Source organism: Falco rusticolus, chromosome 12 (assembly GCF_015220075.1).
Source record: "Falco rusticolus isolate bFalRus1 chromosome 12, bFalRus1.pri, whole genome shotgun sequence".
Lineage (NCBI taxonomy): Eukaryota > Metazoa > Chordata > Aves > Falconiformes > Falconidae > Falco > Falco rusticolus.
Window position 1 is genome coordinate 28,499,243 of NC_051198.1, and position 21,775 is coordinate 28,521,017.

The following is a 21,775-nucleotide window of genomic DNA, read 5'->3' on the forward strand; positions in this document are numbered from 1 at the left end:
ACCCGGACCCACACCCGGGGCGCGGTGAGATGGGCGCCCCCCGTCACCCCCCCAGCCGGTGACACCCGGGGTCCCCATCCCCGGCGGAGCGGTGAGGGCAGGGCTGCCTGGGCGCAGCACCTTCCCTCGGCGAGCGGCACCGGCTCCAGCCCCCCCCCCCCCCCCCCCCCACCTCCCGGCGCCTCCTCCTCCTCCTCCTCCTCCTCCTCTTCCTCCTCCCCTCCCCTGCAGAGCACACACAGCCCGGGACTCGCACCAGCGGCTCCGAGGCGGGCGGGCGGGCGGGCGAGCCCCTGCTGGCCGCCTCGCCCCGCTGCCCGGCCCCCCCGGCTGTGCCCACCCCCGCCGAGGATGAGGCGGCCGCCGCGGCGGCTGGCGCTGTCGGTGCTGGGGGTGCTCTGGCTCGCCGCCCTCCTCCTCCTCTTCCTCGGGGCCCGGAGGAAGTTGGAGGCGGCGGGGGCCGAGGGGCGCGCGCCGGAGGTAAGGCGGGGGCGCGGCGGGACGAAGTTCCCGGCGGCTTTCGGGACCCCCCACCCCATCGCGCTCACCGGGAAGTTTTGCACCGGCTCTGTGCCTGCGCGGGGGGAGCGGGATCTTGCCTTACCCCCCCCGTCGCGGGGAATGAACCCCCTCCTCCGCACGGCCTTGGGCAGCGGCAACCCTAGTCCCCGTCCCCGCCCCCCCCCGGGCCGGTTCGGCGGGGCTGCCGCCGGCGGGGCTCCCCGCGCCGCGGGGTCCGGCGGGGGGGCAGGGGGGATGCACGGGAGGTGCACGGGCACCGGTGCCCCGCCGCCAACTTCGAGCATCCCTCGCGTCGGGGCCGGGGGATAGGGGGGCGCCCCAAGAAAATGAAGCGCGTGTTTTGTGTCCCGCGTGGGGGGCGGGCGACTCGTCTCCCCGGTGGGTCGTGCGGCGGTTCCCAGCCCCCTCCTAAAGCAGAAGGGCCTGATCCTGCCCCCTGGCCGAACCGCCGGGGGGGGCGGCTGGTGCCCGGGGGCGGCAGGGCTGCAGCAGGTATAAGCCGCTGGGGTTGTTAATGGCCGGTGGTGGTTAATGACGGGGTGGGGGGTCGGGGTGCTGCCGTGTGAGGCTCAGCCTGGGTGGCCAGAGGGTGCGTTTACAGCCCCGTGTTTCAGTGGCGTGTCCGAGTCCCCGGCGCGCAGCGGGGTGGCAGCGGGGGGTGCGCAGAGCATCCCTCTCCACGCGGGGGGTGGCACGGGGGGGCTGTGCTGCGAAAAGCCGGGGGGCTGTGAGCAGCCGCCTTGCAACGAGGTCCTGCGTCCCCCCCCAACTGCTGGGAGCGGCCGGCGCTCAGCCGAGGGGGAACTTTCCAAAGGACGCAGATTCCATGCTGCGCTTGGTTCTACTGTTGTAAATCTTGAATTAATTCACTGGGGTTAGAGCCCAGGTCCTGCACATCTGCTGAGATTAAAGGTTATCGTGGCAGAGAAAGGGTGCCAGCCCCTTTTTTGCCCCCGTGACACCCAGCTGAGTGTTTGGCCCGTGACATATGGCAGCTATACGTGTTGGCTAGGTCTTTGGAGGGTCTCATACATGTGTCACCTCTGCAACTGAATTAACGACCTGATTGGGGAGGAAAAAAAAAAAGTCAGTACTCATAAAGCTTACTTTGATTTCTTCATCCTGAGGAATTATTGCTTTTCCATGGTTTGGTTTTTTTTTTTTTTTTCTTAAATAAAAATGATTGAAGAGGTTTTTTTCAGGCTTTCGGAAATCTTTCAATCCTAGCAGAGGAGAATGAGTCTATGCAATTTCAGGCCCTAAAATAAATAATTATGTATACATTTATTTATTTATTTACGTGGGGGAAGGCAGTAAGTCACTGAAAACAGTGAGAAGACAAGTGCTTTCTTAACCGTGCTTTGGTGTCAGTAGGTTTCTATCAGAACGGCGTTCTTAAAAATTGCTAAATCAGATCTCTCCTGTGTGACGTGAGCCCCTGTATTCTCCTTGAGATGAACCTTGCTTCTCGCTGAGCACCAGCTGCAGCCCAGTCACTGCCATTTTGCAGCCCATTTTGACTCTCTGCTCCTGCGCCCCCGCCCGAGGGGCAGGTTGGATGCTGTTAGAGGCCGGGCTGGGCTCCTGCAGCTGCTGAAGTGAACTTCTCCCTTCGCACAGGATCAGGCCCCGAGTTTCAAAGCTGCAACTGCCAAGTTGCCATAACTCCAGCAATTTGACTGCTAAAATTGCCTCTCCTTCATTTCCTCTGAATTTTCGATCAAAACAGTTGCATCCCCTTGAGATCTGTTGAGTGCAGATTCTTTTTTTTTTAATGCATTTTTTGGCTTTGCAAACAGCTTTTGAGCAGTATGAATTATAAGCTGGTTGTGAGAGCAGGGATGTGGTGTCACTTCAGTTAACCCTTCTGAACGGCTGCTGAGCTGATGGCTACCAGAGGCAGGGATGCTACGTTCCAGAGGCAGGGATGCTGCGTTCCAGAGCAGAGCCTGGAGCTGTGTCCCGTTCCCCTGGCCAGCGGGACCAGCTGCTGCTGCTGCTGCAAACTTGAGCAGTTAAGAGTTGCCCTCCCAAATTCCTTTAGAAACTAGTGGGGGTAGTAGGTTACCAACGGCAGTGCAAACTTTGTAACCCGGCTCCAGTGGAGAAATGGAGCAAATCCACATCAACTTTACTGGCAATGTTTTCTGACGTGTTTTGGGGTTTTTTTATCCCTCTTCTGCCTTCACTCTGGGTCAAGCTTTATTTCTGCAGCCATATGCACGCTGTGTATCGTGCCTCATGTGGATTTAACCTTTAGACCCCTCAAGTCAGGTTCCAGCTGGTAGTGTCTCCTGCTGCCCGTGCCTGGCTCCCGGCATGTGCCTCATGCTGGAAGGCCACGGTGCCCCAGCTCGCCGGTGGGCACCTTGGTGGCTTGCCAAGGGCCAGTGGCAGAGCCGCTGCTCACGGAGCTGCCGCCCTTGGCTGTAGGGAGAGCTTGCCCCTCCATTGCTGTTATTTCGGTCTGTGCCCCCACCTTTACCCCAAATCCTGTGCCAGATCCAGTGCTCAGCTTCCCACAGGAAGGCTTGTGATACTTTTCCTATAGGTGGAGAACCCTGTGTTGGGGTTGGCGAGGTCTCCAAGGAGCAGGTCCTTGTGGTGAGGGGTCTGCTGTGGGTTTTGAGTCCTGCTTACCCCTGACACCCGCTGCTGGCGTGGCCTCCCGTGGCCCTGGCAGAGCCAGGCGGTTGGGACAGGTCCAATGGTGGTAGCTGAGCTTTCCTGAGCTGCTCGTGCCGAGAGAGGTGGGCGCAGCTGCCTGTTGTAATTAACTTGGCTTCATCTCCCTGTTTTCTCCTGTTTTCCCCTCTAATCCTTTCTCCATGGGTCTCCCACTGCTGCCTGGTGGCAGGCAGGCTCAGAGGGCCCTCCTTGCTGCCAGCCCTTGCTCCCCTCAGTCCCTGTCATCTCCTTTCCCTCCTCTTCCTCCTCGCTGCCTCTTGCAGCCTCTGGCAGTACGTGCTGGGGCGGCCGGAGCAGGCTGAGGCTGGATTTAGGGTGTGGGACTCCCTCCTGGCAGGGGGGTAGGGTATGGAAGAAAATAACATGCTCCGTTTAGGACCATGAAGCTGTTCCTGGGACAACATCCCCGATCCCTCTGGTGCTGTTATTAACTGCTGTCGCTTGGGGTTTGGGTTTTTGGTTTTCCTTTTCCAAAGGGCAGACCAAGCCCTGTTGGTGCAGTAAGCAAAACTTACCCTTGCCCTGTCCTTTAGCAAGCCCTATGAATTGGCTGAGGAGCCACAGCGGCATTCCTGCCTCTGCCGGGTGCTTTGCCCGCGTGGCCCGGCCGGGTGCCCAGTTAGCAGCCGTGCGCGCATCCTGTGGGAAAGCCGAGTCTGATGGGTGAGGGTGTAAGGACATGGGGCTGGTTGGGGTTACGGATCAGCTGGGACTCGTCGGTGCCTCCTGCCCTTCTGGCCTTTTGGCAGAAGGTTTTGAAATACTTTGCAAGCATTAATTAGTTCCAGCCTGTCCCGGCAGTTTTCTGGCTGGATAAACCGGGACCCGGAGAGGTTAATTGAACTTTGTATCCTTCTAGCTCTTGTTGACTCCGGAGGAATTGGAGTCGCTCAACCCTCTTGGAAAGTCAGGCTGTTGGTGACCCACCTGAAGTCACACAGGGAGGTGGCACTGGGGCTTGGCATAGGCTGTCGTGATCCGGGCTGGTAATCTGCGGTTGTGGCCCTGCGCTACTGGCCAGCATCTCCCCTGCCTCCCTCTGAGCTGTCCCTTCGCTTTGCCTTGGGAGGGGGGACGATGATGACGGGACATATAAATTAATAACTTAATTACATTAAGAAATAATGAGGGGAACTGATACGCGGGATTAATTACAAGCAAATTCCCAAATTGATTTGTGAGGAGTGTGTGTAGCTGGCTCTGCAGCAATGCGCTGCTAGCGTGCTGGCTCCCCTGGTGCGGGCTGCTGCCTGTGCCCCCTGCCCGGCTGCCTGGGGGTGCTCGTGGGGGAGCAGGAGAGGAGTAGGTGACAACCCCGTGGTCATCCTGTCTCTTCCACTTGGTGAATCCATACCAGACCAAAGAGGAGAGCCAGGTGCATAGCAGAGCCCCAGCGCAGCGAGGGGCTGGTGGGGGTCTGGGCTCTGGTGCTTGGGGCCAGCAGCGTGTGCAGGAGGGGCAGGAGGATGGGTTTTGTTGGGTTTGGGGTGTTCATTTCTCTTTGTTCCCTCCTGCATGCTGGCTTGCTCCCTCTGACGAATGGCTGAAGCACAGCTGACAGCCTCTGGAGGGAAGGCAGATCTGTTGTGGGCTGGATTGCAAGAGAAAAACTACAGAGGAGAAGTTCCTTTTATTAAAAAAAGTGACCTGATGTACTTGGTGTGTACTAGTGTTTGCAATGCTACAGCTCCTACAGCTAAGTGTGTTCAGATGCAGGTGGGGGTGGCTCCTGGGAGCTGAGAGGCTCAGCACCCTTGCTGCCTGTTCAGAGTGCTCTGGGGTGCTCAGCACCCTGCAGGATTGGACCTCAGTGCGAAGGGATGCTTGCCAGCTTTGTGCTTGTGTGCCTCGCACCAGCCTGCGCTTCCTTCTGCATCATCGCCATCTAGAAAGCCTCAGCACCTGGAGCTCAGCTGACAGTCTCTCGATATTAAATTCCTGTCAGTTTTATAGCAGCAGAGCCACTTAACAGATTAAAATAACTGTGTATCCTGCAAAAATTCAGATCTTCACAATTAAGAGATTGAAGTGGCAAAGCTGTTGGGGACAAAAAGACAGAGCATTTAGCACCAGGGAAGCTTGTGTTGGCTGGGGGCTTAGCTGAGGGCAGGGGTAGGACCAGGATGGGAGAGAAGAGGAAACTTTGGTCACACTTTACTGGTGAAATCCCACCCTGGAATCTCTAGGAGCAAACCCAGGCTTTTTAGGACCTTGTCCAAAGCTTTGCTGATGCAGGAGATGGGATGGAATCCCATTCCTCTCTCCTGCTGGTGTGTTTGATGTGATGTCCATCACAGTGTGGACTTACAGACCAGAAAAGTCTCGTCCTCATCTGTGGGACGAGACAGGAGAGGTGCATCAACGGGTACCATTTCTCAAGCACTTGCTTTTCTTCTGGAGGGCTTGGAAAAGAGGTTTTCCCGGCATGGCCACCTCCCTGTACAGATACCTGCATCCTTGTGGGGCAGGAGTGAGGTGAGAAGCCCTGCCAGAGTCAGCACCCTGTCACCTCAGCTGTGGACAAACGAAGAGCAGCCTGCCTTGTACATCTCGTTTAATTAATCTACCCTCTGCACATCAAGGCGCTGTCTGAGATACCCGTGAAACAATAAGCAGTCAATGAAAACCCTGTTGATTTTTCACTGGTAATTGCAATGAATGAATTTTACCCCCATTACATGCTGGTAGAGCTCCATGTTGCAGCTGTGACCGATGGGGGCATAAATATTGATTGAACAAGACCCGTTTGCTTTGCAGAACAGCAAGCACCAGGCTGGCCAGGTGCCTTTCCCAGCTTGGTGCTTTTAAAAATAATGTATCAGAGAAGGAGGGAGAGGATGCAAGGATTCTACTGCTTTGTTGGGGAGATGCTAAATAAATGTCGATGCAGCTGCTATGTGTCTTGTTGACAAGAGGTACTGAGCACCAGAAAAATAACTCTTTATTTCTGCTTTGGAAGGATAGAAGGAGCTGGGAAGGTCCGGCTGCTGCTCTCCGCAGGGGCGTTGGAGGTGGCGATGGTGCTGGGGTGAGCTGGGCTCAGGAGTGTCACGGTCTCTCTTGTAATCCATGTCTCCCAGCAGGGTCCCTGCAGAGCACCCTGCACGCTGCCAGCAGGATCGCTTTGGGCTGCAGCATCCCTGGGGCGCTGGCGTGGTAGCATCCCCTTGGTAGGTGGCAGGGAAGAGCCTGAGCCCTCACCCCTGCAGCTGGGTTTTTAGGAGGGCTCAGCTCTGGCTGGTGGCCCTGCGCACTCGGTGACCCTGAGGGGTGGCCTTGACAAAAGCAAGTTCTGCTTTTGAGCAGGGAGGTCTCTGAAATCAGCTCCACGGCTGAATGCCAGGGCGTCACAGGCACAGCACGTATGTTGTGGAGTGTCTGCGTGCTTGACAACAGAAAATACATCTTCCCTGATAGTCAGCATCTATTTATCCATTCGCCACCTCGGATGCGTACAGAGGTGGATTATTTACTAAAAAAACCTGGCTGTTTTCTCCTCCTCACTTTTCCTTTCCTTGATAAGATAATATAATCCTGATTTATTTTGATGTGCTCATGGCCCAGGGTCTGGCTTGGCTGGGTTTGCTTCAGCTTGCTCCGTTGAGGCATCTGTTGACCCTGGCCCTGCAGTGTGATCCCTGCATCCTGCGGGCAGCTGGGCACACGGGATGGCTGCAGGGCGAGGGCTGTGGACAGGAATGCCGTGCCTGGGGAAGGCAGGTCTGTGGAGCATTTTATGGTACGGGGACTAGGCTTTTGCTTTCCTTCCTAAAGCTCAGAGGTTGGTTCTAAGTGTAGAGGCCAGGGCAGAGCACGCTTAAGCTGTCTAAGTGCAGATGCAGCATCAATGCCCCGGGCTGGCAAATCTCTGGGGAGCTGAATCTGGGGTTTGAGCGGAGGTGGTGTGAGCTGAGTGTTTCCTCGGGTCCACGGATGCGTGTCTCCAGTGCACGCAGCCCATGGGATGCTGGTTTGGTACTTCTCGGTGTGTTTTGCCTGTGCTCCAGTCTCTTTGCTGGTGGGAAAAGCAAGCTTGGGAGAAGCTGTGGAAATGCAAAAGCAACCTACTGCAGCTGGAAGGGAGCGCCACGGTTATAACCATTTTCTTCCATGAGGGCAGCCCAGCATTTGGTGCAATAAAACCAATTACTGGGAGTGTATCTGCAGAGAAAGCAAAAGCAGGATCTGTTTAAGAAAGACGTTTCCGTGAAGGGGTAATTACGTGTAGCCTAACGACAAAGGGTGCAGTGGATTGACTATTAATTGGAGTAGCGCAAGCAGGAGATTGCTGGCGTTAGCTGTGTTTCTTGCTGGCTTCCTTCTGTTAAAAGGAGGAAGGGGTGAGGAGCAGATGATGGGGGGTGGGGGGTGGGGGGTGCGTGTGTTCACTCTCAATCCATTTTCCTGTGCAATGAAAAAGCCATTTCCCCCCTCCCCTTTCTCTCACAGCAAAATGTTCAGATTTTGCCAGCGACACTTAGCACAGTTGCTTACTAAGCTGCAATTAAATTGATTTCCTACCCTTTTTTTCCCCTTTTTGGTTCCAAAATCTCAGCAGGAGTCAGCGTTACGGGAAGAGCAAGCCAGGGAGGAGATCTTGGGCCCCATCTTCTGCTTGTCTGAATCAGTGTTGCTCCACTCTCCCTCTGTATATTTTCCATAGGAGCCGGAGACGGTGGGCTGCCTAGGGAGATGTTTTCCCCTATAGCCACAGCTGTGTGTGGGGGGCAGCCCTGGGTCAGGCTGGGTCAGTCTATAGGGTACCCGGGAAGCCGCCTGCTGTGGGATGGGGTGTTGGGTCTCCCTGGGGGGTGGCTGGGGCTCCGGGTGCCCCTGGCACAGGGTGCTGGGAGGAGGAGGAAGATGAGGATTTCTCATCATTAACTTGTGCCTCTGGAAAATGATCAGCGGTGACAGGTTCAGCAGGAGTTCACTGCTTTGTTTGTGGAGGTGGCATTAGTAGTACTCATATTTTGCCTTCAATCCTGCTGTTTAGAAGCTCCTTATGAGCCTTAATTAACCCTTACCACAGCCCTGAGGGAGAGAGGGTGTAGCAGTCCGTGGCGTGTCATACAGAAGCGTTTTGGGAAGGGACAGTGTCCGTGGGGACATGTCACCAAGCCAGCACGGGGACTGTCCCCAGCCAGAAGGGAGGCAGAGGCACTGATGGTGGCACTTGTGGGGCTGGAGGGGGGGGGCTCGTGTCCCCCACCAAACCCTGCCTTGCCGCACGTAGGCAGGAATTAATGATGATATACCACAAAGCAGCTCGAGCTCCGGCTTTGTGATATTATTTGGAGGAGCAAGTGAGCTAATGATTGCATCTCGTCTCGGAAAGGACTGCAGGAAGTGTGGTGCCAGAAGAGAATTGATTCAGAAGCAAAACAGGTTCATTTTCAGACCAGGCTGAAAGACAAGGGAATAACAGATTATTGGTGGTAGTAGTAGTAGTATTTGTTAAATATTTTTCCCCCCCTCTGCCTCAAGTGTGAGTGAGGGTTTTAGCTTTTCCCTCCTTGGTTTGCTAGTGGGAACACCAACAATAAACCTGATTGGAAAGCGATATGAGGAGAAGAGGGTTTGTGCGGTGCAAAACCAAACAAGCTATGAAATCACCTTCTATTCTCTAAACGTTATTTGCAGAGCCAAGGAAATTGAGACAGATTATCCATTTTTTGGTGTTTTTTTTTTTTTTTGTTGAAGCCACTGAAGGAGTCAGTCCAAAGGTTGTAATTTGGCCCAAGCAAGACGAGCAAGGCTGCTTTGTCCTGGCTTTCTAAATAGCTTTGCCTGCACTTAGCCACACACCATTTCCCCCTCAAGGACCACTGTTGGCATCCACCGGCTACAAACACACCTCATAACACATTATGGAGGCACATGGCTCGCAAATAAGACATGAATATGTTCAGTGGTGTGAGCCTTGGTTGCAGCCCCCCTGGGCCAGGGGGAGTTCATGCACATCTTTTCTTTGTTGTGCCTTGAATTTTTAGTTGCTTGTCGTTAGGTGAGATTGGGAAGAGGTGGGAGGGAGGAGTTATGGGTGTGATCAGGCTCATTTTCAGTGGCTTGGGTCAGTTCTTGTCACTAAATATGGATTTTTTTAATGTTTTGGTTTTTTTTTTAAGGGGTGTTTTTGGGTTTTTTTTGTTTTTTTTTTTCTTTCCGTCGGGGTCAGGGTAATCTGCTCTACCCAGTGGGTTGATTTGAGGACCTTTGGGATGCGCTAATATCTTCTCGTATCCTTCGGGATCTGCCTTGGGGTATGTTTGGGATGCAGCCACTTAGCACTTTGACCTTGCCCCGCTGCAATGCGAAACTCAGGGGGTCTGGGTGGGGAAGGTGAGGGTGGGCAGTGGGAGGACAAGGGGGGCTGCTGGAGCCAGGCTGGGAGGGAAGCTGTTGTCTTGCACAGCCTTGCCTTTTGGCAAGAGAGGAGAGAGATGGGGAGGGAGCGGGGAAGAGCCATGGTGTTTGTAATGCCCGTTGCATTCTCCCAGCGTGATAATACGGTGTGATTTGGAGAGAGAGAGAGAGAGAGAGACTCAAACATGTGTTAACCAGCCATCTGCTCCTACAACTGGGATCAAAACGGATGAATATCTGTATAACGCTCAGAGTTAAACCGTGCATGGTGTGTAGGCTGCCCATGGTGTGCGCCTTGTGGCATCGCAAAACGTGAGCCCCCCCATCCTGCCCTCCCATCCCGCAGGAAGATCCCTGGTGTAGGTCGCTTAAGGAAAGAAAGAACCGACCACTGTGCAGCCCTTGGGCAGAGGTGCTCAGCCCAGCGGTCCTGTCTGCTGGCCATGGGGTGGAAAGAGCCAGTTTTAGGGTGGAGGAGACACAAATTGCCTGGGGCCAGCCAGCAGCATCTCTCCTGCCCGGCTGCTGTGGCATGGAGCAAGGCAGGGATGGAGGGACAGCTTGCTATGGCAGAGGGGTGGCACACGTCCTGGAAAGCTGCTAGTGGCGGTTCTGCTATGGGGTTGGAATTTGGGGAAGCAAGCGAGAAAATCAATTTGCCTTTTTTTTCCTTAAGTTTTGAAATTTTTTTACCATATAATTACCCACAAAAATAGTGTTCTGGGTGTTCAAAGAGCAGGACTGAGATTTTTAAAGTGGAGCATGCGGCCATACCCGTCACTGCTTTGATTCAGCCCCTTGAAACGGGTGTATTTGAATCCTCCCTGATGCGATGATGTACAAGGGTACCCACCCACCATGCTGGGCCACCTCTGCCCCCTTTTTTGTTCCTTGCTGCTCCCTGCTGACGCTGGAGCCCCGAGATGGAGGGCAACGTTACGTACTTCCACGCAGACTTTTCTGTTGTGCTCGATGCTCATGTGGCCAAGGGCTTGGCAAGCAGTAACGGCTGTGCTTGCACAGCTCCTGGAGAAATAGGGGTGTACGTCCCCCTTGCAGAGGTGGTGTGTGAGGGGTTTGGGCAGTGCTAGAAACAGTGAGATCAGGCCTGCAAACAGCCTGAAATCTGCTGAGACTTCAGCTGCTGCAGTCTTAAGAAGTGTCAGGTTTTTGTGCAAAATTAGGTTTTGCAAAGGCTTCTCACTTTGGCTGGTTTGGTGGCGTTCTCGGAGAAAAATGAAGTATCTGAGCCCATTAGAGAGGCTGTCATTGCCCAATTTGAAGTCCCAGCCCCAGAGCTTGGAGATGGAAGGACTTCTCAAAGCAGAGGTCACCAAGGCATTTTCAAGTGAAATATCTGAAACTTGAAATTAGACTTGCACGTGGCAAAAAGAAGAATCGGAGGATGAGAAAAGCATTATGCTGGCTTGGTTGCAGCCCCCATATAACAGCCTGTGTTACTGCACACAGGTGTGGCTGTGTCTCCTCAACAGGGGCCTCCTGGGTGCACCCATGCACTCAAGAAACATGCTTCCAAAATCAAATATAAAATATAAATGAAATCTGCCTTCTTCTGAGGTGAGGATGGGCTCCAGCAGGCATCTGAATGCTGAGGAAGGTCATTCAGCTGTTGTTTCTCACCTGAGGCACTGCAGGGCTCGGGGAGATGAGGACATCTTCCCTTCTGGAGGCAACGTCAGCAAAATCAGCTCCCATTTGGCCTTTGCAAGCAGAAGCTCTGCTGGCGTGCATGGAGCAGGAGGAAAATGCGGTGGCCCTTGAGGGTACCAGCTGCTGGGAGGTGAAGTGCGGTCGGCCTTCCCCACCAGGCACAAGCGGTGGCATGTAAAACAGGATTCCTTTGCTCTTGGTGCTTTGTTGCATCCTTTGGAGATCAGGTCCTGCCATCAGCATCGTGGCCAAATCCTGACTCTAAGTGAAATGCAGCCCAGAAGTGAAGAACGTCTCCGCCGTTTACCTAAACTCTTGCACATCTGCTGCTTAACCAGAGCATTGTGCTGCGGCCACAGCTGCGGGAGGGGGGCAGCAGCTGCGAGAGGGGCACTTGCTGTCAGTCCGGCACAGGGGTTTGTCCCTGCCGTAGCTGGAAATGAGCTCCTTAAATACAGTGTAATTTGCACCTTTGAATCTCAGTGATGCCTGTGTGTGGGCACCTGTATTTGGGGTAAAAGCTTATTCTGCTTCCATTAATTTCACATCAGCATAATGTGACTGAAAGGCCAGGGAGTTATTCCCCTCCCCTCTGGTGCAGAGGTTGTGTTGAGATAACCGGGGAGGGGGGAGCACCTGCCGAAACCTGCCTGCACCATCTCACTGCCACACAGTTCTGAGCTTCTGTGTGTAAATGTTAACTGGGAGCAACTAATTTGTGATGCAGATCTCCCAGTATTAACACTGGTGTGGGCATTAGCACCAGCTGTGATGGTGGCCTGGGGCAAGCCAGCGTCTCTCCTTCTGGATGCAGGCTGGAGTCTCAAAGATGTTCTCCCCATCTTCAGGCAGAACTAGCAGCCAGCCCTGTATCCGAAAGATAAAGCAGATGAATTCCCACTTTTTTTCCTAATTTCCAGAAACTGTTTCAAGCTGGTAGGCCAGCAGTGGCTGTGTTTCACAGGCATTTTGTTACAGTAGGCTGCAGTAGATAACTGGCCACTTCTGCATCGAAATCATGGGGAACTTTACAGAATGATCTTAATCCAATAAAAGAGTAAAAACTTTTAAAGTGTAAAAGCTGGGGATCTTTTTCCTTTGAGAACGGACTAACGCTTGACCTGAAAAGTGTGATAGTCGCTAGTTCTGAGGTGCAGCTGAACTCAGGCTGTGCTCAGGATTTCTTTTCCTCCTCCAGCAATCCTTTCCCGGTGCATCCAACACGGGTATGGGAGATTAATTTGCTGAAGGTCTTAATGTTTGCTCTGTGTTACAGGGACCCAAGTTCCACACGGGGCGGGCCAGCTTTCACTGGAGGAGCCTTGAAAGCCACCCAGTTCGTCCCAGTATGTGTTTCAGGGCTTTTGCCACGTGGGATTTGGTTTGGAGCAAACATATTGGGAAGCCAATGCTTGCTTTCCTGGAAATGGGGTTGATTTCAGACGCTGTAAGGAGCACGGTGAAGTGTGATAACCCAGCAGCGTGGTTTAGTGCCTTCCCTCGTGCTGCCTGGCTGTGCTCTTGCAAGGAGCCACAGTGTGATTACAAGGGCTGTTAAATGCCCTTAATATTCCTGCTGTTAGAGGGAGCATTACTCCTGCAGGCTCTGCTGTCTGCTGCTGTTTGCAGTAGCATCGTGCCGACGATTAAATCACCAAAGCTGCGCTGAACAGTGTGTGAAGCCCCTCCAGCCAGGAGATTCAAAGGCAGAGTTAAATCCCTCCCGTTTGCCCATCTCATTTTTTTTTTTTTTCCTCTATCTCTTAATGATGTTTTTTAAGGAAACAAAACACAGAGGGAATGGTTCAGAGACATGAAATGAGGTGGGAAGTGAACCCCTTGCAGAGAGGTTAAGAGAACAGGGCATGGGTGCTGCGAGGGAGAGGAGCCGGGGGGGTCGGGGCAATACATGGATGATGCAGCGCTGCTGTGCACACCGCTTCTCCTGGTGCTCTTTCCAGGCATGGATGAGAAAGGCAGCAAACTGAATAATATATATTAGGTAGAAATTCTTTACTGTGAGGGTGGTGAAGCACGGAACAGGTTGCCCCAAGAAGTTGTGGATGCCCCATCTGCATTCACTGTGGATGCTGCTCCCTGTTGTTTTGTTCTCTGTGGGTCAGTCGGTGTTGGGTCTGGGGGCTGCCTGTTCCCTGCCGTGCCAGCACTGTTGTCCCAGCTCGTGGGTTTCCGTGGCTGGCGCCGGGATGCAGCTGTTTCCCCATCAAAGCCTCGTTCCTCGCAAACTGCACAGGGGGCATCAGCCTGGCAGGTATTTTAGGGAGAAGAGCCAAAAGCAGGTTCTTGGTACCCTGCTTCCCTCATGGGGCTGCTCCCCATTCCTCTCTGTCTCCCAGGGCTGCGTCCTCTCTTCCCTGCCTGCTTCCCTGCTCAACCGCAGGTACTGCAGGCGGGTGGCTTGTCTCGGAGGTGTCCTAGTGCTGCCCATTCGTCCCCAGAATGTGTGGTACCCACCTGGCCATAAAGACTTGGGTTTAGCTTGTGGGGCCAGGGGCTCTGAAAGCCCCGTGGGTGTCCGAGAGAGGGGTGCTGAGCCGAGCATCCTTGTCTTTGGGGAAACACCGTGGGCTTTTCCAAGCCCAGTTCCCAGGGGCACCACGGTGGCCTCCGCAGCCCCTCCTCACCGCACCAGTATTGCCAGGGAGAAGGCTGGCACTCCACAAAGGGCTCGTTCCTGTGGCTTGCTTTCAGAAGGTCTTGGTGAGAAGAGTGCTGACGGGGTGGCCATTAACGAACCTGTCGGTTAATCGCTCCCCCGTCGGTTCGAGTTAGCGAGAGCAGCACGGCGGGGACGCCTGGCTGGGCGCCGGCAGGAGGCTTGGCTCAGGGTTCGCTGCGCCTCCATTGATTTTTGAGCTTGTCACAGTGTTCATTAGGAGAGGGAGAGCGAGCGAGGTGCTCAGCAGAAATGCGCTGGGTTGATTCTGATGGAGCAGGTTTCTCCCCTGCCCGGTGGGGGAGGGGGGCACATCGCCTTGTCCAAATCTCCTCCACTCCTGGAGCGCTCAGCCCCAAACTCCCATCTCCGGGGTGCCCGGCAGGGCGTCCGTCCGTCTGCCCTGGCATTGCCCCATCCTCACAGATTTGCTGCAGTGAAAGAGAGTGAAGAAAATTGCGCCGTTGGTGGTCTTGGTTCGGGGGATGGTTTTCCACACTGTCCCTCCTACTTGTCCTGCCGGTCCCCCTTGCATGTTGGGCTTGCTGCATCCCTTTTTCACGCGGCTCATGCCAGAGCTGCACTGATGGAGGCAGTAAATCAGCTTACTGGTGCTTGGAGATAAATGATGGCTGTAATGGGAACTGAGGGGGAACGGATAAAAAATAAAATAAAAAGGGTGGGGGCAGGGAAAGAAAAGTAAAAATCAGGAAGAAAATAGTGTACTCCGCAGTGGATGAACTATGAAATGAAATATCTAGTTCCCAAGGCCCTGCAGCACATCAGCGTGGTCCCGACGGTGACTTGAGGTGCTGCAGTGGGATCTGTTGGGAAGGGAAAAGGGGGTTCCCACGTGTGCGGAGCGGCGCCAGCACCCCACCTTCTTCCCCCTCACCTTCCGACAGCAGCTCATGGATGGTGCGGTCAGGATGAAAGCTGGTATCGCAGCGTGGGCCGAGGTGCCGGACTGAACAGAGGGCATCAAATGGAGGGAAATCGTAGCCCAATTTCTAGTCCTGCTGTCCACAGCTGCGGGGAAGGTTTGAGCGGCGATGCTATTGTTTGAATGTCTCTGTGGCTCTTAAGGTTGCAACCTCTCCATCTGCTGCCTGCCTGAGCAGGGCTTCTTTTCTTCTGTGGTTTTATGTTTGGTTTGGTTTTTTGTTTTTTGTTGGGGTTTTTTTTTTTTGTGTGTGTGTGTGATTGGGGTTTTTTTGGTGTCCCGTCCCCCCCCCCCAGTTTTAAAGTTTATCCCTGCTGGTGAAAGGCTGTCAGCCCCAAAGTTTCGGTCTTCTACCGCTTTTGGCAGGTGGCGGTGGTTTGTGGGCTGCCCAGCCCGTGTCCCTCAGCCCTGGCCCGTGCTTTGGGGATGGAGAAGGGTGTTGGGAGCTGAGCTGGTGGCATCTCCACCGGTGGGTAATTATCCACTCGGAGCTGAGCAGAGCCTGCTGGCTCCCTGTGGACTGCAAACCAGATGTGGGGTGGCAGTGATTTAAAGCCTCTGTCATCAGGAGACAAAACGGTGATAATGATTCTCTTTTTATAGACAGGGACTTGGAGGCACGGGAAGATTTAATGGGAGACGCTTTGTAAAATTAGCTACTTAGCTAAGTTTAGTGAAATCTTAGTCAAATTAACTAAAAATGAGCTAAATTCAGCTAAAATCATTGAAGAATTGTCATTTTTGATAGGGAAAACCCAGAAATCAGAGGGGAAAGTGAAAAGTTAGTAACACTGATGAAGCTGTGACCCTGGCTGGTAGTTCAGGAGTATGCCCCTGCCTTGAGCTGAGTTTTGGGCATCTCACGGGGGTGGGTCCTGGGTTGGAAGAAGTGAAGATGGATGATGGGAAGTTATCTTCAGGGGAGAGAGTGACTTCATGGGTGGACTCGCTGCTGCTGGGCTTCTGTGGGGTCGAGCACTCGATGGCTGGCAGCAGGAGGATCTGACACCTGGGTGGCCAGCCTCAGCCACAGCTTCTATAAGAAGAGGAGAAAGAGAGGGCAAAAAGAAGTCTTGTGACTCAGGATGGTCTCCTGCTGGCAAAAAATGGGGGGAAAGCATCGCTCGTAAGGGAGCTGGGTGTAGCTAACCAGCGTGGGGAGATTTACATCTTCCTGGCTGGTTTTGGAAGCAAGGTGCCTGGTCGGACAGTTTGGGAATGACTTGTTTTCTGAGGCTGGGTATGGAGAAAAGAAAAATCAACGCTGTTGTAGTCCTGCGCCTTTGGAAGTGAAATGTGAGGAAGGAGAGATGAAGAAAAGCCTCAGTGGCTGAAGGAGGAGGTGAAAGAGGGTATGATGAAATTCAATTCTGTGAGCCTGGCCATTGGCCAGGAGGCTGTGGTGAACTTCTGCTATGTGCCTCGGGATCTGTCGTGACCGGGAGCACTTAGGAGCTATTTTTCCTACAGCAGAGCTACATCTTTCTGGAGATGTTAAGCTGCCAGAGACAAGACAGATCGTTGCAGATGTACAAAGGGCTTGGATGTACATTTTTCCCTGTATCCCAATTTACATTTGAGATAGTTGCAAGCCCCATGGAAAATTATTCCTGGTAGAGGATCTGGTGATGCGCTAGTGGCTTTCTGCCTTTTGGCTTGTCCCAGAGGCAGTCCCGGTGGACTAGCAAAGGGCTGTCAGTGCTGCTGGCCAGCAGGGGTGAAGCTGGTCCGTGGGGTCACCATCTTCTCCTCTGCTGAGGAAGGCCAGGGAGCGGATGTCACCTGTAGATCAGGAGACATGGTTTTGTGGACCGTGTGTGCCCAGCCTGGCTCTTATCTGCCCACCTATTTTTAGCCCTTGGAGCCAGCAGAGTCATTGCATCTGAGCAGTGGCAGTTCAGCCAATCAAGTGGGCTGATGCCAGGGGAAGCCGTGTGGCAGCATCCTCACCTGCAGCAGCGGTGCTGGGACCACTGGGTGGGACTTCAAGGCTAACAGTGGCACTGCTGGGCAGTGAGAAGGGGCTGTGGAGCGGGTTTGGTGAGCAATGCGGGGGTTTGCCTGGCATCCCCTCCTCACTTCTGGGGCAGGAATTATTGCAGCACTTTCAGGAAAGCAGTCTTGGAAGGAATATCCTTGTGGAAGCAGAGATCTGAACAATCTCATTTTGCAGGCTGCTTTGATAAACTTTTTTTTTCAGAAGCAAAAAACAGGTCATGCAGTCTTTTTGCTTCCTCCAAAAAAACCCACTCCCCTCCCAAACCTACCCTCTGCCATTAACAGTGCGGAGGGCCAGGAAGAAATAAATATTTTTTCATTTGCATTCATCAGGTATTTTATCAACATTCACCTCGGCCAGCCCAAAAGCACTTAGTTTTAATTTAACCTCTGGAAACTCTCCACCGACTCTAGAAAGGGTGGGGATGCTGGTGGACCAGGGCATGTTGTTGCAGTTTGGTAGCTCCTGTGCCGGGCATGGGGCTCAGTGTCCCATCCTGACCTTGACCTTGGTTTCCTCCCCCGTGGCTCCTGTGTGCCCACTGGGAACACGGCGGTGGGACACTGTCACCAGCCAGTGTCACTCTGTAAGGTTTGTGGGTAATAACGAGCTGCGGTGTGAAATAGCAGTTTCTTTTAAAGCCATCTTCTCTACAAAAGTCCCCTTGAATTTAATGAAGACTTAGAAAGTTGTTCCTGAAATTTTTATGCTGGCATATAGATATTCATAAAAGAGCCCTCCCATAAACGGAACAGAAAGGAAACCATTCATTTCAGCGTCTGCGCATTTAGGGATTGATTTTTGTAAAATCCTTTTCGTTTCACTGCCAGTAAATGGCACAAGGACTCTATTTCAAACCAGACAATGTCACGGTATAGAGGTGGGGATTAAATATCATCCTACCTGTTGCTGTTCAGCTCTAATTCCTGCCTGTGTCTGAGCAGAATATAATTGCAGAGACCAGGAGTGCCAAGTCGGTCTCCTTCCAGCTCTTTGGTTAGTAAAATCATTAGGAACCAGGATAACATTAGAGGCTGGCATTACGCTGTTTCAACAGCCCGTTAAATAGTTCTGATAATTTTTGTGCAATGCTTTCTTAAAAGCAAAGAGATGCTCTCCTGTAGCTGTCCTTTGGTGCCTGCTTTTGAGAGAGCAGTGATTTATACACCTCTTCCTAAATAAACAAGCTACAATGAAAAAAAGAAAAAAAAAAAGCACCCTATAAGCCACAGACTGCTACTCGTCCCCATAACACAGATGATTTCTGGATTTTTTCTTCTCCTCCCACTGCCAGGTGGAGGACAGAGCATCCTCCCGCTGCCTAGGGGGCTGTTGCCAGCCCGGCTCCCCCTGCCCGCAGCTGGCACGCAGTGTGTTCCAGTGGCTCTCGACACTTCATGTTGGCGTTTGGGCGACTGGCAGCCACGTGGTTTCATAAACAGCCACCTCTCCTTGGGCTGAGGGTAGCTCACCTTCCAGTGTCAGTACCAGTCTCTCAGATGATCATGAATGAAAACATGCTATTAACGTAATTTCCATTCCCCCCCTCTCCTTGTTTAAGCTCGCTGCTTTGTGCATCTCGTTCGGTTTTGGCAGTGCAGTGCTGTGATTTTCATTGATAAGCAGTTTTACTTTTCTACCTCAATTCCGGCTACGTTTGGGTTGCAGAATGTGGGGACTTTGCAATTAAGAGCAAAACTGAGCCATGCTCATTGAAGCAAGGCAGGAGGAGCAACAGCCCAACACTTTCAGCATTACTAGGTTTTCCAAAAGTTGTTCTACTGTCTGGGGAAGAGTGGGCAAATGTGATGCTTCAGGTTGAATGTGTCTACACCGGGAGCCGAGGGGATGCTTTAGGGGGTACCTGCAGTGGGCGGTGTGCCTTGGGGTGCAGAGTGGCATCCCAATGCTTTGCACCCTCCTGGAGGAGCTGACTGATGCCATCTGGCATTGCCTCCTCTTTCCCCTGGTCCTGCTGCACGCATGGGGTGTTGCAGACATATGGAAGGGGACATTGGTGACACTGGCGGCTGCCATAGGGATGCAGAGCCCGCCGTGAGCAACAGGTATCACTCATGACTGAGGAAAGCGCAGGCTTGTCCATAAAATATTTGCAAAAGGTTAACCACAACCCTGTTACTAAGTGCTTGTATTTGTCCCGGCTGCCTGGGCTGTGCCTTTTGTGGCCCGGCAGCCCTAGGCATGTGCTTCTCTCTTCTCTCCCTGTAAAGCCGATGCCACGATAAATGCAAAGGTGGTGGCCTGATGAGGGTCAGGAATATTTCGGATCTGTTTCAGTAAGTTTGCCATAGCAATTTCATCTTCCTCTCTGCGTCTTCCAGCAGCACTGGTAGAGAAGAGAAGGTGTCTGGGGCTCAAGACGGAGGGGGGTGTGGCACGGCAGGTGGGGGGACACTGCTTAGCCATGGGCATGTCAGTCTCCTGCTTGGGAAAAGCGAATCTGTGATGCTTTACCAGGCTGTTTAGAAAAAGCAAAATAATACAAAAGTCTCCTATATATCACTATATATCTGTATGTTTTTCTGTACGTTTTCGTTTTTCTGTACGTTTTCCTTTTTCTGTAGCTGAGAGGGAAGGGTTGTTGCCAGGATCAGTGGTGTAGCCTCAGATGCTGTGTGTTATATAGGGAGCTGCTGCTGCTGCTTTTCAGCCGGCTGATCACAGCCACAGAAATCTGTCTTAGAGTAATTTCTCCCGTTTCACCTCTGCAGGCCACCCAGGCCACCCCTGTGTTGAGGCCAACCTCATTGCAGTGGAGACTCTGAGGATGTCACTGCAGAAGGAGAAAAGGACCTTTTTTAGGGGTGGGTGGAAGAAAGGAGAGGGATGTTAATAAAAGAGCCTGGCTCTGAGCTTATCCTCTCCCTGGCTCTTATCCTACTGCTTGCATCCTTTGCCTGCTGCATCTTGCAGGCTGTGGAAGGAGAGAGCTGTCAGGGTGGACAGTGATGCCCGACCGATCGCCCCGCTCTTCCCCGGCCAGGCAGGCCCCTGTCAGCACAGCCTCGCCACCTGCTCTTAATGCCTGGGCGCTGGGGTCGGAGGAGCGCGTGGCTCTATTGCTGGGCAGCCTCAGGCTTCCCCATCGATCTGAGCGAGGAGCCCCCCGGCCCTGCCTGGGGACCAGTAAAAGCCTTGGTGAGCCAGATCAGTGCTGAGCTCTCCGAGGCCGTGCAGACGCTTCGAGCTTGCCCTTTTTGCCGTCTGTAATTTATGAGCGCAGCAGGGGCCAGGAGCTGCGTTTGGAGTGGGTTAGTGCCAGGGCACCTCTAAATTGCAGGGCTTGGCTCCTGGCAATCACAGGATCTGGCCGTAACATCTGCAGCCTAAATTTCAGCTTGTCCCAAGGTTTTTGAGTCTGTTTGGAGCTGGGATATATTTTTATTAATTATTATTTTTTTAAATTTTTTTTATTATTATTTTAAGCTTGAATTGGACTGTGCCCAAAGAGCTGTCCTATATACCGGCAGCTCTGGGAGAGCCCAGTGGTCGGGCTAACACATTCCTGGTGGGTTTACATCCCACAGAGAGTTTCTGGGCTGCTGTGGGCAAGACAGTCACTGTCTCCGCACTTTAACTGTCCCATCAGGACGTGGGGAAGGGATGGGGGAGCCCAGGGGCATGGCAAAAGCTCACTTTGCTACCTTCTTTGCCCACTCTGAGGGTTAAAAGCAGCTTGGTGGCTCCCCATGTAAAGCTGTAACAAAAACTAAGCTCAAAAAAGGGCTAAAATCCCACTGCTTTTGCCCTTTATTTATTTATTTTCTATATTTAACATGGTTGCTTTTCATGAGTCAACTGAATTTTTCTGTAATATTTTTTTTCTCAAATATTTATCTGTGTTGGCAGAAGGAACATTTTAAAATGAGCCTTGCAGAGCTCGCCCTAGATGCACTAGTGTTTCTTCTGGCTTCTCCTGCTATTGAGCTGGAGCGGTTACTCGCTTCACATTTCCCACGTGTTTTCCCTGCTGCTTCCAATACAGATAAAATGTTTAATCAAAACACAAAAAGAAGAATTTCAATTTTATCCTTTACGTACACCACGTTTATCTTGGAAAGTGACTTGGGCCAGTGGGCTTAGCCTGGTACCAGGGGCAGAGATGTGCTGCAGGAACTTTGGCTGCCCATTCGTGCTTGGCATCGCTGGTGCTGGGCAGGGGGCGAGGGGTACCCCACAGCGAGCCTGTTGGAGCTTAGCCGTGCTGCTGGAAATAGCAGAGCCCCTGCTAAACGCCTTGTGAAGGGGAAGAACATCTTGTCCTGGTGTACCAGGACCCTGGTGCCTTTTAGCAGCCTGGACTCATCTTTTAGAATAATGGAGCTTTTGCTGCTTGTCTTTTTGTGGCCACATTTAAGTAGCGAGGTGGAGGACAGGGCCGTTGGGTAGACTCTCCCGGGTGATTTGTGCTTGGGTTTTCCTGTGTGGAGGGGAGTGATGCTGGGGGGAGCAGCCAGCCCCGTAGCAAGCGCTGAGGGCTGGAGCGTGGTGGGCAGGTTGATTGTGTTGCTGGTGAACCGTGGGTGCTCCAGGGGGGAGGGCAGGCAGGGTGCTGGCGTCTGAATGCCTGGCAAATCCTACCTGCTGTTTGCTCCCTGCCACCTCAGAGAGGTAGGAGCGGTGCAGAGAGGGGGCACGGGGTGATCGGGGCTTTGGGATGGCTTCTCTGTGAGAAGTAGGCTTGGGCTGCTTAGTCGGGGATGGAGGAGAGGGGGTGGTAGTGGAGATCTGGAAGATCATTAATGGCAGAGGAAGGGCGGATAGCAAATACCTTCCATCTCTTCCCAGACAAAAGCTGGGAACATCAAAGGAAGCTGGCAGGGGCAGGTTCCATGTGGATGGATGCAAGGTGGTTGCAGAGCCTCCTGCAACAGCATCTGCTGGGTGC

The 21,775-nt window shown here is 53.1% G+C and overlaps 1 protein-coding gene across 1 annotated transcript in view; it reads left to right on the forward strand.

The window, feature by feature from the left end:
- Window positions 1-212: 212 nt before the first annotated feature.
- GALNT14 (polypeptide N-acetylgalactosaminyltransferase 14) overlaps window positions 213-21,775 on the forward strand; it is a 99,174-nt gene continuing 77,611 nt past the window's right edge. Inside the window, exon 1 of the mRNA XM_037405944.1 lies at window positions 213-480. Within this exon, the coding sequence (XP_037261841.1) occupies window positions 352-480 (129 nt within the window). The 5' untranslated portion in view covers window positions 213-351. The remainder of the gene's footprint in view (window positions 481-21,775) is intronic.